Source organism: Bos indicus x Bos taurus, chromosome 15 (genome assembly GCF_003369695.1).
Source record: "Bos indicus x Bos taurus breed Angus x Brahman F1 hybrid chromosome 15, Bos_hybrid_MaternalHap_v2.0, whole genome shotgun sequence".
In the NCBI taxonomy this organism is placed as follows: Eukaryota; Metazoa; Chordata; class Mammalia; order Artiodactyla; family Bovidae; genus Bos; species Bos indicus x Bos taurus.
This window is the reverse complement of record NC_040090.1, coordinates 5,705,114-5,719,870: the sequence shown is the minus strand read 5'-3', so window position 1 is coordinate 5,719,870 and position 14,757 is coordinate 5,705,114. Positions and strand designations below refer to the sequence as shown.

General features: G+C 38.4%; 1 protein-coding gene across 1 annotated transcript; it reads left to right on the top strand.

The window, feature by feature from the left end:
• The first annotated feature begins 11,613 nt into the window (after positions 1 to 11,613).
• LOC113905289 (olfactory receptor 4A47-like) lies at positions 11,614 to 12,583 on the top strand. Its single transcript, XM_027562329.1, has one exon. The coding sequence runs from the start codon at positions 11,654 to 11,656 to the stop codon at positions 12,581 to 12,583; it is 930 nt and encodes a 309-aa protein (XP_027418130.1). The 5' UTR covers positions 11,614 to 11,653.
• The last annotated feature ends 2,174 nt before the right edge of the window (positions 12,584 to 14,757 follow it).

The window sequence follows — 14,757 nt, the reverse complement described above, 5'->3', positions numbered from 1 at the left end:
TTAAAAATCTAGAGTAGAGATTGGAATTTCAAAAATACAATGTTAAAGAAAAGAAGGAAAAAAAGGTCACAAAAATTATAAAAATTATATATATGAAGTTTGCTTTAAAAAAATAGGATCTTTTTTTTTTTTTTTTGGCCAAGTAATAGTAGATTATAAGAGTGAAAATTAAAGGAATAATAGAGGACCTAAATTTCTTTTAAAAATTAAAAAAAAAAGAAAGAAAGAATGATCGTAAAGATAGTAAAAATATATCTAGAACTTTCTCTGGTTTTGTTGAGAGTATTGTGGGATCAGTTCATTTTCGGCTAGTTCCTTGGTCCGACTTATATTTTTCAAGATCTATAGGCCCCTTCCTATGTAGTCGGTACTAACCACAGGGTTTAATCTATTGCCTGTAGCTTCCAAGGCGGTTCCTTCTGTTATAGTTTCTTCTGTTTGCTGGTCTCTTCAGTGTCTGGTTTCTGCCCTGACACAAAGGGGACGGTGGTGGACACTTTTTTTTTTTTTTTTTAGGCTCACTTGTTCAGTTGCGCTGTGGGGAGAGAGGGTTGCTGCAAACAAATAACACTGGCGTGTGCTCGCAGTGCCTCAGCCACACTGGGTCTGCCCCGACTCACGGCGCGAGTAGCCTCCCTGCCCACACTGCTCAGGCTCTAGGTTGCTCCAGCGGCATCTGTGGCCAGCCCTGGGCTGCTTGCACCTCCCAGGTCCTAGCTGCTCAGGTTCAGGCACTCGGGTAGTCCTCAGAGGTGCAGACTCGGTTGGGCCTGCGTTTTGTGCCCTTCCCAGGTCCGAGCAGCTCAGGTGATGAGGTGTCTGGCGAGCGCGATTGCTGCGACTTATCGCCTTCCCGCCGCTTGGTTATCTAGGTGTACAACTGGCGCACCTTCTCAGGCGGATGTTGACCGTCCAGACCCCCAAGAAATCTTAGTTAGCAAAATACCCTGCTTACAGTTTTATAGATAATGTCTCCCTGGGGCTGCGATTGCCCTCTTCTGGCTCTGGCTGCCTGTCACTGGAGGGGGATGGTCTGCAGCCGGCTATCTGTGTTTAGTCCTTTGTTCCGTGTGCGGGCCTGGTGGTGTCTTAGGTTAGGGCTGGCTTTTTGCGTAGTAGATATCCCACAGTCTGGTTTGCTAGCCCAAATTATTTCACTCACATAGCGCTTGGGGTATTTAGGCCAGATCTTTACTCTAAGCGATGCAGCCCGCGCCGCACCTCCCTGCCCAGCCCCCGCTTGCTAGTGGCGTGTGCAGGCATCTGCCCTGCTTCTCCGCTGGGGGAGTTACCGTAGGGTTCGCAATCTGCAGGTTTTAATTGTTTATTTATTTTTTCTCCCTGTTATGTTGCCCTCTGTGCTTCCAAGGCTTGGCACAGATTCGGCAGTGAGAAGGTTTCCTGGTGTTTGGAAACTTCTCTCTTTTTAAGACTCCCTTCCTGGGATGGAACTCCGTCCCTCCCTCTTGTCTCTTTTTTTGTCTTTTATATTTTTTCCTACCTCATTTCGAAGACTTGGGTTGCTTTTCTGGGTGCCTGATGTCCTCTGCTGGCATTCAGAAGTTGTTTTGTGGAATTTACTCAGCGTTTAAATGTTCTTTTGCTGAATTTGTGTGGGAGAAAGTGTTCTCCCCATCCTACTCCTCCACCATCTTAGCTCCTGCTCCTGATTAAAGTTATTTTTATACTTTGCTACCCTATTTATATAATTTAGCTCAGCATCATTCAGTACATTTAACTTGAGTCATATTTATTTTTTGGTAGATATTTTATATGTATGTCTTTATTGCACTCAATTTTTGATTTTTATGAGATTATATATTAAAGAAATGATCTTTTACATTGTATATATAATTAATGTTTTCTGGTTATATGTTCTTAAATTTTATCCTATGTAGAGTGCTTTTTGCATGTAATATTTTTATACTTTATATTCAGGTTTTTTGTATATTGCTTATGAAGAATTTTTTCATTTCACTTGTGACAATTTTTTAATTCTTTTTTAGTATTTATTTTATTATTATTATTATTTTTACTTTACAATATTGTATTGGTTTTGTCATACATCAATATGCATCTGCCACTGAACCCCCTCCCACCTCCCTCCCCATACCATCCCTCTGGGTCATCCCAGTGCACCAGCCCCAAGCTTCCTGTATCCTGCATTGAACCTGGACTGGTGATTCATTTCTTATATGATATTATACATGTTTTAATGCCATTCTCCCAAATCATCCCACCCTCTCCCTCTCCCACAGAGTCCAAAAGACTGTTCTATACATCTGTGTCTCTTTTGCTGTCTCGCATACATGGTTGTCATTACCATGTTTCTAAATTCCATATATATGCATTAGTATACTGTATTGGTGTTTTTCTTTCTGGGTTACTTCACTCTGTATAATAGGCTCCAGTTTCATTCACCTCATTAGAACCGATTCAAATGTATTCTTTTTAATGGCTAATACTCCATTGTGTATATGTACCACAGCTTTCTTATCCATTCATCTGCTGATGGACATCTAGGTTGCTTCCATGTCCTGGCTATTATAAACAGTGGTGAGATGAACATTGGGGTAGACATGTCTCTTTCAATTCTGGTTTCCTCGGTGTGTATGCCCAGCATTGGGATTGCTGGGTCGTATGGCAGTTCTATTTCCAGTTTTGTAAGGAATCTCCACACTGTTCTCCATAGTGGCTGTAATAGTTTGCATTCCCATCAACAGTGTAAGAGGGTCCCCTTTTCTCCACACCCTCTCCTGCATTTATTGCCCATAGACTTTTGGATCGCAGCCATTCTGACTGGTGTGAAATGGTACCTCATTGTGGTTTGATTTGCATTTCTCTGATAATGAGTGATGTTGAGCATCTTTTCATGTGTTTGTTAGCCATATGTATGTCTTCTCTGGAGAAATGTCTATTTAGTGCTTTGGCCCATTTTTTGATTGGGTCGTTTATTTTTCTGGAATTGAGCTGCAGGGGTTGCTTGTATATTTTTGAGATTAGTTGTTTGTCAGTTGCTTCATTTGCTATTATTTTCTCCCATTCTGAATGCTGTCTTTTCACCTTGCTTATAGTTTCTTTTGTTGTGCAGAAGCTTTTAATTTTAATTAGACCCCATTTGTTTATTTTTGCTTTTATTTCCAGTATTCTGGGAGGTGGATCATAGAGGATTCTGCTATGATGTATTTCGGAGAGTGTTTTGCCTATGTTAATTTTTAAAACATTTTTGATGTCATATGGAAACTTTTGATTTGTATTGAATTAATTTTGCTATTGGAGGTAAATATGGATTGAATTTTTAGTTGTTTCTCTAAATTTTAGGTTTCTTTTAAATGGCCAAGTAAATATATTTTTGCCATTGATTTAAAATCCTGACTATTGTATCCTGAAGTCCAATGTATTTGGATCTAATTCAAGACTCTATTCTTTTTCATTGATCTCTTTATTCATGTGCAGATTGGCACATAATACGATTGCTATGATATATAACACATTTTGATGAGTAAAGAGACTAGCAGTCCCTCATTACTATTCTTTTTCAGAGGTATGCCTAGGCTTGTATATCTCTGTTCCAATTTATTACATACAAAATAATAAATTGAATATAAATAAGATAAATAATGTAGTTTAAAATGCTGCTGCTGCTAAGTCACTTCAGTCATGTCCGACTCTGTGCGACCCCATAGATGTCAGCCCACCAGGCTCCCCCGTCCCTGGGATTCTCCAGGCAAGAACACTGGAGTGGGGTGCCATTTCCTTCTCCAATGCATGAAAGTGAAAAGTGAAAGTGACGTTGCTCAGTCGTGCCTGACTCTTCCCGACCCCATGGACTGCAGCCTACCAGGCTCCTTAGTCCATGGAATTTTCAAGCAAGAGTACTGGAGTGGGTTTCCATTGCCTCCTCTGAGTTTAAAATGAAGTTAAAATAAATTTAAAATGGTTTCTTCACAAAATAATATTCCATTGTTATTGTCAATAAAATTCTTTTTGCTGCTGCTGCTGCTAAGTCGCTTCAGTCGTGTCTGACTCTGTGCGACCCCGTAGACAGTAGGCCATCAGGGTCTATCCATCCCTGGGGTTCTCCAGGCAAGAACACTGGAGTGGGTTGCCATTTCCTTCTCCGTTGCGTGAAAGTGAAAAGTGAAAGTGAAGTCGCTCAGTCGTGTCCGACTCTTCGCGACCCCATGGACTGCAGCCTACCAGGCTCCTCCGTCCATGCGATTTTGTAGGCAAGAGTACTGGAGTGGCTTGTCATTGCCTTCTCACAAGATTCTTTTTAAGAAGGGTCATTTTAGAGGAGTTGAGTCTTTAGAATATAAAACTGTGACCCAGGTATGAAAAGATGTTTTCAGTTAAAAGTCACCTTTTGTAAATTTGGGTAAAGCAGGAATTACAGTTCCTGCTTGTGTTTCTGTCCTTGTGGACATGTCCTGTTCTTCATCTATGATACCTGAAATACCAACTGACACCTGCTGTAAGAAAGGAATCATCTCCTTCAGTAAGTCCAGGACTCACGTCTTTGCTGAACATCTTTTGCTGTTCAGATCTTCCTGCCCATAGTGGTTGCCAATGAGCACTATGTGGCCATCTGCAAAGCCCCAGACTGTGAAACCATCATGAGTGACAGGATTGTGGCTTCCTCTTTCAAGTAATAGGAGCTGGAGGGTTGTACTTGAAACCACACAGATCTTCATAGTATGGCTGCCTGTCTGTGGTTCAATGTCAAAGACCATTCTTGTGTGCCTTAACCCTTTGTTGAAACTTGTCTGCATGGAATTCATATCCTTGGTCTCTGTTGCTGCCAATCATTGCTTCATTTATCCATTAAAATATTTTCCCTTGTTGGTCTCCTATGTGGTCATTGTCCTCCCTAGAGAGATAGCTTGGAGGGGAGATGCAAAATTCTTTCCACCTGTGTCTCTCACATCACTGTGGTCATCTTAGTTTTTGTGCCCTGCTTATTTGTGCATTTGTATCCAAGGCTTGGGTACATTTTATATCATGATAAGGCCCTTGTTAAACTTCTTAAACTTCAAGCTCAGAAATTTAAACTTGAAAATGCTATGAGGAAGTTCTGGGATGATAAAGTGTCTTTGGGAAATAATCATAACAATAAAAAGTGAGTTTGTTTTTAAAATGGAAAAGAGAAAATACAATTTTTATTTTATTTTTAATATATTTATTTATTTTAATTGATAGCTAACTACTTTACAATATAGTAAATTACTATATAATATAGAAGTGGTTTTTGCCATACTTTGACATGAATCAGCCAAGGGTGTACATGTGTTCCCCATCCTGAACCCCGCTGCCATTTCCCTTCGCATCCCATCCCTCAGGGTTCTCCCAGTGCACCAGCCCTGAGCACCCTGTCTCATGCATCGACACTGGACTGGCGATCTATTTCATATATGGTAATGTACATGTTTCAATGCTATTCTCTCAAATCATCCCACCCTCACCTTGTCTCACAGAGTCCAAAAGTCTGTTCTTTACATCTGTGCCTCATTTGCAGTCTTGCATATAGGGTCATTGTTACCATCTTTCTAAATTCCATATATATATATCAATATCTTTTATTAGTGTTTTTCTTTCTGGCTTACTTCACTCTGTATAATAGCCTCCAGTTTCATCCACCCTCATTAGAACTGATTCAAATGCATTCTTTTTCATAGCTGAGTAATATTCCATTGTGTATATGTACCATGGCTTTCTTATCCATTTGTCTGCCAATGGACATCTAGGTTGCTTCTATGTCCTAGCTATTGTAAACAATGCTGTGATGAATACTGGTGTATATGCGTCTCTTTCAATTCTGATTTCCTCGGTGTGTATGCCCGGCAGTGGGGTTGCTGGGTCATATGGCAGTTCTATTTCCAGTTTTGTAAGGAATTTCCACACTGTTCTCCATAGTGGCTGTACTAGTTTGCATTCCCACCAACAGTGTAAGAGGGTTCCCTTTTCTCCACACTCTCTCCAGCATTTATTGTTTGTAGACATTTTGATAGCAGCCATTCTGACTGGTGTGAAATGGTACCTCACTGTGATTTAGGTTTGCATTTCTCTGACAGTAGAGATGCTGAACATCTTTTCACGTGTTTGTTAGCCCTCTGTATGTCTTCTTTGGAGAAATGTCTGCTTAGTTCTTTGGCCCATTTTTTGATAGGGCCATTTATTCTTCTGGTATGGAGCTGCATGAATTGCTTGTATGTTTTTGAGATTAGTTGTTTGTCAGTTGCTTCATTTGCTATTATTTTTTTCCCATTCTGAAGGCTGTCTTTTTAACTTGCTTATAGTTTCCTTCATTGTGCAAAAGCTTTTAAGTTTAATTAGGTCCCATTTGTTAATTTTTACCTTTATTTCCATTACTCTGGGAGGTGGGTCATAGAGGATCCTGCTGTGATTTATGTCAGAGAGTGTTTTGCCTATGTTTTCCTCTAGGAGTCTTAAAGTTTCTGGTCTTACATTTAGATCTTTAATCCATTTTGAGTTTATTTTTTTTGCATGGTGTTAGAAAGTGTTCTAGTTTCATTATTTTACAAGAGGTTGACCAGTTTTCCCAGCATCACTTGTTAAAGAGATTGTCTTTTGTCCATTGCATAGTCTTGCCTCCTTTGTCAAAGATAATGTATCCATAGGTCTGTGGATTTATCTCTGAGCTTTCTATTTTATTCCATTGATCTATATGAGAAAATAAAATTTTATGATTGAAGACAACTGTACACTACTTAACAAAAGCATGTTGTTTTTGACATATAGCCACACAGAGGCAAGTTCCAGGTAGAGAGTGATTTACCATTATAACATTATGTTTAGGTTTATGTATTACTCAGTTGGTAGTTAACTTTTATTTACTGTCAGAATTAGTTAGGACTTGGAAATTCCCTGCCAGTCCAGAGGTTGGGACTACACACTTTCATTGCCCAGGCCTATGTTCAGCCCCTGGTAGAAGGACTAGAATCCCACAAGGTATACCACACAGCCACACACATAAAAAAGCCACACCAAAACAGACAAACGGACAGACAAAAAATGTAGGCATGGAATATTGAAAAAAAGAGTTTGTTATAATACAGTTCTAAAGTTTTTTTGAAATGCAAATGTTTATTTTACTATGACTCATTGCAGTTTCTAGTTAAGTCATCACGTTTCCACATAGCATAATTTATTCCCTGTCACTCTGAGGGTAAACCCACCCCACTCAGTGTTTCATCAGTCACTTTGGTGTCTCTGCAGAGTGGAGTCGAAGTCCAATCTGTGGTGTGTAATCTGGGTGTATATTCCCACTGCTTTGTAGGGAGGAAGTTTCATATTATAAAATGCCCTCCTCCCCTGAATAACCAGGCAATCTGAGCTAGTCTGGAGGAGCACAAAATACTTGAAAAATGTTTGTTATCTTGCACCTAAAATCTGATTTTCAGACTCCAAACTTATTTCAGGTCTGCTTTGTTTATTGATGAATCCTGAGTACTTAGAACAATGCCTGGCCTATGGTAGATACTCAATGTTGGTTGAGTTGATTACATAATACTTGGGTATTGACAATACACCCTAGTATATTTAAAATTGATAACCAACCAGGATCTACCATATATAGCACAGGGAATTCTATTCAACATCCTATAATAACCTAAATGGGAAAAGAATTTGAAAAATAATAGGTACGTGTATATGTGCAACTCACTCACTTTGCTGAACACCTGAAGCTAATGTTGTTAGTCAGCTATAATCCAATATAAAATAAATATTGAATATTAAAAAATAGAAAATTTAATTTAGCAATTATGTCATTGGATTCCTAGATGTTAATTGGCAGGTGAATGGATAAGAATGTTGTAGTATACATATCCAATGGAATAATTACTCAGTTATAAAAGGAACGCATTTAAGTCAGTTCTAATGAGGTGGATTAAGCTAGAGCCTATTATAAGCATGAAGTAAGTCAGAAATAGATATTGTGTATTAAAGTATATATATGGAAGTTAGAAAGATAGTACTGATGATCCTATGTGAAGGGCAGCAAAGGAGACAGTTGTAAAGAACAGATGTTTGGACTCAGTGGAAGAAGGAGAGAGTGGGATGACTTGAGAGAGTAGCATTGAAACACACACCTTTACCGTGTGTAAAACAGACAACCAGAGGGAGTTTGGTGTAAGACACAGGGCACCCAATTCAGTGCTCTATGCCAACCTGGAGGGGTGGATCAGCGGGGAAAGGGTGAGGGGTTCAGGAGGGAGGGGACACAAGTATGCAGCAGAGGCTATCATCCTCCAATTGAAGTAATAAATAAATTAAAAATACAATTATTAAAAAATAGAAATATTAATTTAGTTTTTTTGTAATTAAATTGACACATTTACCTTTTAAACCCAGGTGTATCTAAAGCTAGACACGGTGGCTATCATGCTATAGTTCATGTTCATATCATAAACCAAACTAGGGGACAAACTTGCATCTTATGCATTGGCAAGTGAATTCTTCATAACTGAGCCACCAGGAAAGCCCCTATCAGTTCAGTTCCATTCAGTCACTCAGTCATGTCCGACTCCTGGAGACCCCATGAACTGCAGCACGCCAGGCCTCCCTGTCCATCACCAACTCCTGGAGTCCACCCAAAACCATGTCTGTGGAGTTGGCGATGCCATCCAGCCATCTTATCCTCTGTCGTCGCCTTCTCTCCTGCCCCCAATCCCTCCCAGCATCAGAGCCTTTCCCAATGAGTCAGCTCTTCGCATCAGGTGGCCAAAGGACTGGAGTTTCAGCTTCAACATCACTCCTTCCAGGGAACACCCAGGACTGATCTCCTTTAGGATGGACTGGTTGGATCTCCTTGCAATCCAAGAGACTCTCAGGAGTCTTTCATAACACCACAATTCAAAAACATCAATTCTTTGGTGCTCAGCATTCTTTATAGTCCAACTCTCACATCCATACACAATTACTGGAAAAACCATAGCTTTGACTAGACAGACCTTTGTTGACAAAGTAATGTCTCTGCTTTTCAATATGCTATCTAGGTTGATCATAACTTTCCTTCCAAGGAGTAAGCATCTTTTAATTTCATCGCTGCAATCACCATCTGCAGTGATTTTGGAGACCCAAAAAATAAAGTCTGACCCTGTTTCCACTGTTTCCCCATCTATTTGCCTTGAAGTGATGGGACCAGATGCCATGATCTTAGTTTTCTGAATGTTGAATTTTAAGCCAACTTGTTCACTCTCCTCTTTCACTTTCATCAAGAGGCTATTTAGTTCTTCTTCACTTTCTGCCATAAGGGTGGTGTCATCTGCATGTCTGAGGTTATTGGTATTTCTCTTGGCAATCTTGATTCCAGCTTGAGCTTATTCCTGCCCAGCATTTCTTATGATGTACTCTGCATATGTTAAATAAGCAAGGTGACAATATACAGCCTCAACGTTCTCCTTTTCCTATTTGGAACCAGTCTGTTGTTCCATGTCCAGTTGCTTCCTGACGTGCATATAGATTTCTCAAGAGGCAGGTCAGGTAGTCTGATATTCCCCTCTCTTTCAGAATTTTCACCAGTTTATTGTGATCCACACAGTCAAAGGCTTTGGCATAGTCAATAAAGCAGAAATAGATATTTCTCTGGAACTCTCTTGCTTTTTTGATGGAGTCCCTATAGATGTTCTTTAAAACCTTTGAGGAAAATCCCAGTGAATTAATTACACAAGATTCAGCCTTGGACACATTTCAAGACCCAGTGATAATTGCAGCTGGAAGGGGTGAAATAGCCTGTGATCTTCACCCCTAAAAGGAAGAAGATGCTATTCACTTAGTAACTGCCATAAAATTTTAAGGAGGTCCATTCTTAGACTTATAGCATGACTTAAAAAGAATCACAGGAATGTCTTTCAAGATCTCAACTAGTTTGGTCATGTTAATATGACAGAGTGAAAAGAAGTGGACAGTCAAATGCTATTTATATTTTTGAAGTTAGGAATAAAGAAGTTACTTTTGAACAATTTCCCTGCCAAATAACTAGTTGATTTCTTCTATGTGTATGTAGTATATGCTGGACATTTTGATATATTTCCTAATGCAATAAACTTGTTTTTCCGTGTGTGCACCATGGAATTGCCTTCAAATAATCTACACTGCATTTAAAATGACCTGAATAATCAGAAGACTCCATGAAGCAAATGGATGGACAGTCAAATAAACTATATGCTCAAGTAATAGAGTGGCCTTTTGTCCTCTTTGTCAAACTGGATGAAAAATAATTCCAAGTGTTTCTGAGTAACTTCAAGTTATTCTTCAGGTTCTGAACAAGCCTCCAGAAGGTAAGACTAACGTTAAATAGTGGGAACCAAGCTGACAGTTGTGAGACCTTATTTCTTATATAAGAAAATAAATTACTTTACATTCAATCAAACAAATTCAATTCTAGGTATATGACTTAAAAACGTGTACTTGAGAAAATGAATTAGATATTCTGAACCTTAAGTTCTTCACTTATGAAATAAGGATTACACTTCTTGCTACTGTAAATATTAAGTGTGTTCTATTAAACTATGAGTGAGTGATTGGAATATACTGTAGGATTTTGGAGAAGTAGAGTGATGTTATCAGAAGAAGGTTCAAAAGGACTGTTTAGTTTGCAGCAGGAGAACTGACTTTTGAGGCCAGTATGAATGTGGAGAGACTTAGCAGGAGGCTGTTACTGTGCAACAGAAAGAAATTAAGAAGTAGGGAATGATCAAATTTTTGATATATTCTGAAAGTAGAGTTAGTACGATTTATTTAAGTTTCATGAGAGTGACAAATGAGTAAAGAGCACTGAAATTTTGTTTCTGAACACTAACATGAAAATTATAATATTTAATGGGATAAATAAGGAATGCTCTTTAAATTATATTTAGAAAATGCTCATGTTTATTGTGGAGAATTTAGAAGTTATGTTTTATAAATATTAAATTGCTATTCAGTTGGATTTCAAAATTAGAGATGTTGCAAATAAACTTTTGATATTTAGGGGAAAGGTAAGGCCTGGAGATACAAAATTAGACTGCTGCAGTCTAATTTATTGATCAAAAAAGGGAAATAACCACGTACAGACCAAAGAAGTGTCAGTGAGGTTAGAGACATTTCAGGACAAGGAATTCATCTATTCACACATTCATCTACCCACACTGATTATGTGTATTACCTTGAGTGTGTTTCATGTATTATACTTTGTGTCTTTATAAATGCTGCACCTTTTCATGGCTTTCTTTATTTCTTTGTAGTTTCAATTATTTTTTACACTCAGCTGAAACATTACTTCCTCTTGAAAGAGTTCTGTGACACTCACTTGATATACTCCTAAATTCTGACTCCTCAGCCCTGTGTGAATTTAATGGAACTTCATACACATGTCAGGAATTATTTTGTTGTTGTTTACTGTGTCATATCACTGAGGTTAAACAACAAACAAACAAAAAACAACTATGCCTTATTCAACTTGATAATCAAATTTTCTATGACACATTAGACACAAATAGATGTTCTATTGACATTCTTCCAATGAATGAATAAATAAATAAAAATTCTTTTACATTTGAGCATTTCCCCCTTTAAGTGTTATCCCTCTTTTTTTTTTTTTTTTTTTAAGTAAACTGCTTTAATATGTGAAGTCAGCTCCTGTCCAGATTGGATGGAATCAAGAAATAATGTAATGTACTTTGTCCTTCTGGGCCTCACACAGAATCCAAAGGAGCAGAAAGTCCTTTCTGTTTTGTTCCTGTTCATCTACCTTTTGACTCTGGTGGGCAACCTTCTTATTATAGTGACTATAGCTGTCAGTGAGACCCTGAACTCACCGATGTACTTTTTTCTTGCTAGCTTATCCTGTATGGATGTCACTTACTCCACTTCTATCACCCCCAGATTGATTTCAGAGTTGTTATTTGGGGAAAAAAACATATCCTTTGAATCTTGCATGACCCAACTGTTTGCAGAGCACCTTTTTGCTGGATCAGGCGTCTTCCTTCTGCTGGTGATGGCCTATGACCGCTATGTGGCCATCTGTAAGCCCTTGCATTACTTGGTGATCATGAGGCAGAGGGTGTGTGTTGTGCTGCTGGTGGTGTCCTGGGTTGGAGGTTTTCTGCACTCAGTAATTCAACTTAGCACTGTCTATTGGCTCCCATTTTGTGGCCCAAATGTCATTGATCACTATATGTGTGACATGTACCCCTTATTGGAACTCGTCTGTACTGACACCTATGTCATTGGCATCTTAGTGCTGGCCAATGGGGGACTGATCTGCATTATAGTGTTTCTGCTCTTGCTCGTCTCCTATGGAGTCATCCTGCACTCTCTGAAGAACCTGAGTCAGGAAGGGAGGGGGAAAGCCCTCCAGACCTGTGGTTCCCACATCACTGTGGTTGTCTGCTTCTTTGTTCCCTGTATTTTCATGTATGTAAGACCTCCTAAGACGTTCCCTGTTGACAAATTATTGAGCGTGTTTTTCACAGTCATAACCCCCATTCTGAACCCATTAATCTACAGCCTAAGAAGTTCTGAGCTAACTCATGCTATGAAGAAGCTCTGGAGAAGAAATATCATATCTCATATTAAATAAGTGCATGATCTACCATGAAGGGAGTCATTTGCCAGCAGGTTTCATTTCCTTAGAATGCAGAAGTCATTTTAAAATTTGATTCTGATATAAATTTTTTCTTTAAAAAGAAAAAAATCCTCTTTCTTCAAAGAGTTTATGATCATTCCAATTAAAGATCATTGTTATACAGCTGTGCTATTAATAACAGTTTGCTCCATACAAAGCCCTCTCCACCTGTAACTCTCACATCACTGTGGTCACCTTAGTTTTTGTGTCTTGCTTATTTGTGCATTTGTACCTGAGCTTTGGGCACATTTTATATCGTAATAAGTCCTTTGTTAAAGTTACAGTTCACCCTCAGAAATTTAGACGTGAAAATGCTATGAGGAAGTTCTGGGATGAAAAAGTGAATTTGGGAAAAGATCACAGTAATAAAAAGTGAGTTTGTCTTTAAAATGGAAAAGAGAAAATAGAATTTTATGATTGATGACAACTCTACACTACTTAACAAAAGCATGCTGATTTTAACATATAGCCACACAGAGACAAGTTCCAGATAGAGAATTATTTACCATTATAAAATTATACTTAGTTTTATGTATTACTCAGTTGGTAGTTAAATTTTATTTACCGGCAGAATTAGTTATAATTTGGAAATTCCCTGCCAGTCCAGAAGTTGGGATTACATACTTTCATTGCCAAGGGCCTGTGTTCAGTCCTTGCTAGGAGAACTAGAATTCCACAGGCTAAACCACACAGGCACACACATAAAAAAAGCCACACCAAAAACAAACAAACAAACAAACAATCTAGGTGATGAATATTGCAAAAAAGAGTTTGCTGTAATACAGTTCTGAAGTTTTATTGAAATGCAAATGTTTGTTTTACTATGACTTATTGCAGTTTCTATTTAAGTCATCACGCTTCCACATAGCATAATCTATTCCCTGCCACTCTGAGGGTAAACCCACCTCACTCAGTGTTTCATCAGTCACTTTGGTGCCTCTGCAGAGTGGAGTCAAAGTCCAATCTGTGGTGTGTAATCTGGGTGTATATTCCCACTGCTCTGTAGGGAAGGAAGTTTCATATGCCTTTCAAAATGCCCTCCTCCTCTGAATAATCAGGGAATCAGAGCTAGTCTGGAGGAGCACAAAATACTTCAAAGATGTTTGCTAACTTGCACCTAAAATCTGATTTTCAGACTCCAAACTGTCTTCTTTCAGGTCTGCTTTGTTTTTGATGAATCCTGAGTGCTTAGAACAATGCCTGGCCTATGGTAGATACTCAATGTTGGTTGAGTTGATTATATAATACTTGGATATTGACAATACACCCTAGCATATTTAAAATTGATAACCAACAAGGATCTACCATATGTAGCATAGGGAACTCTATTCAACATCCTATAATAACCTAAATGGGAAAAGAATTTGAAAAATAATAGGTACGTGTATATATACAACTCACTCACTTTGCTGAACACCTGAAGCTAATATTGTTAGTCAGCTATAATCCAATATAAAATACAGATTGAATAATAAAAAATAGAAATTTTAATTTAGTAATTATGTCATTGGATTCCTAGATGTTCATTGGCAGATGAATGGATAAAAAAGTTGTAGTATATATATCCAATGGAATAATTACTCAGTTATAAAAAGGAACACATTTAAGTCAGTTCTAATGAGGTGGATTAAGCTAGAGCATATTATAAGCATGAAGTAAGTCAGAAATAGATATTGTGTATTAAAGTATATATATGGAATCTAGAAAGATAGTACTGATGATCCTATGTGAAGGGCAGCAAAGGCGACAGTTGTAAAGAACAGATGTTTGGACTCAGTGGAAGAAGGAGAGAGTGGGATGATTTGAGAGAGTAGCATTGACACACACACCTTTACCGTGTGCAAAACAGACAACCAGAGGGAGTTTGGTGTAAGACACAGGGCACCCAAGCCAGTGCTCTGTGCCAACCTGGAAGGATGGATCGGTGGGGAGGGGTGGGGGTTCAGGAGGGAGGGGGCACACATATACAGCAGAAGCTATCACAATATTGCAAAATAATTATTCTCCATATGAAGTAAATAAATAAATTAAAAATAAAATTATTAAAAAATGGAGATTTTAATTTAGTTGTTTTTTCATTAGATTGACATATTTACCTCATAAACCCAGGTGTATCTAAAGCTAGACAC

Bases quoted from the DNA above. Each gene is read 5' to 3' on its own strand.
- LOC113905289 (XM_027562329.1), top strand. From the start codon at position 11,654: ATGGAATCAAGAAATAATGTAATGTACTTTGTCCTTCTGGGCCTCACA.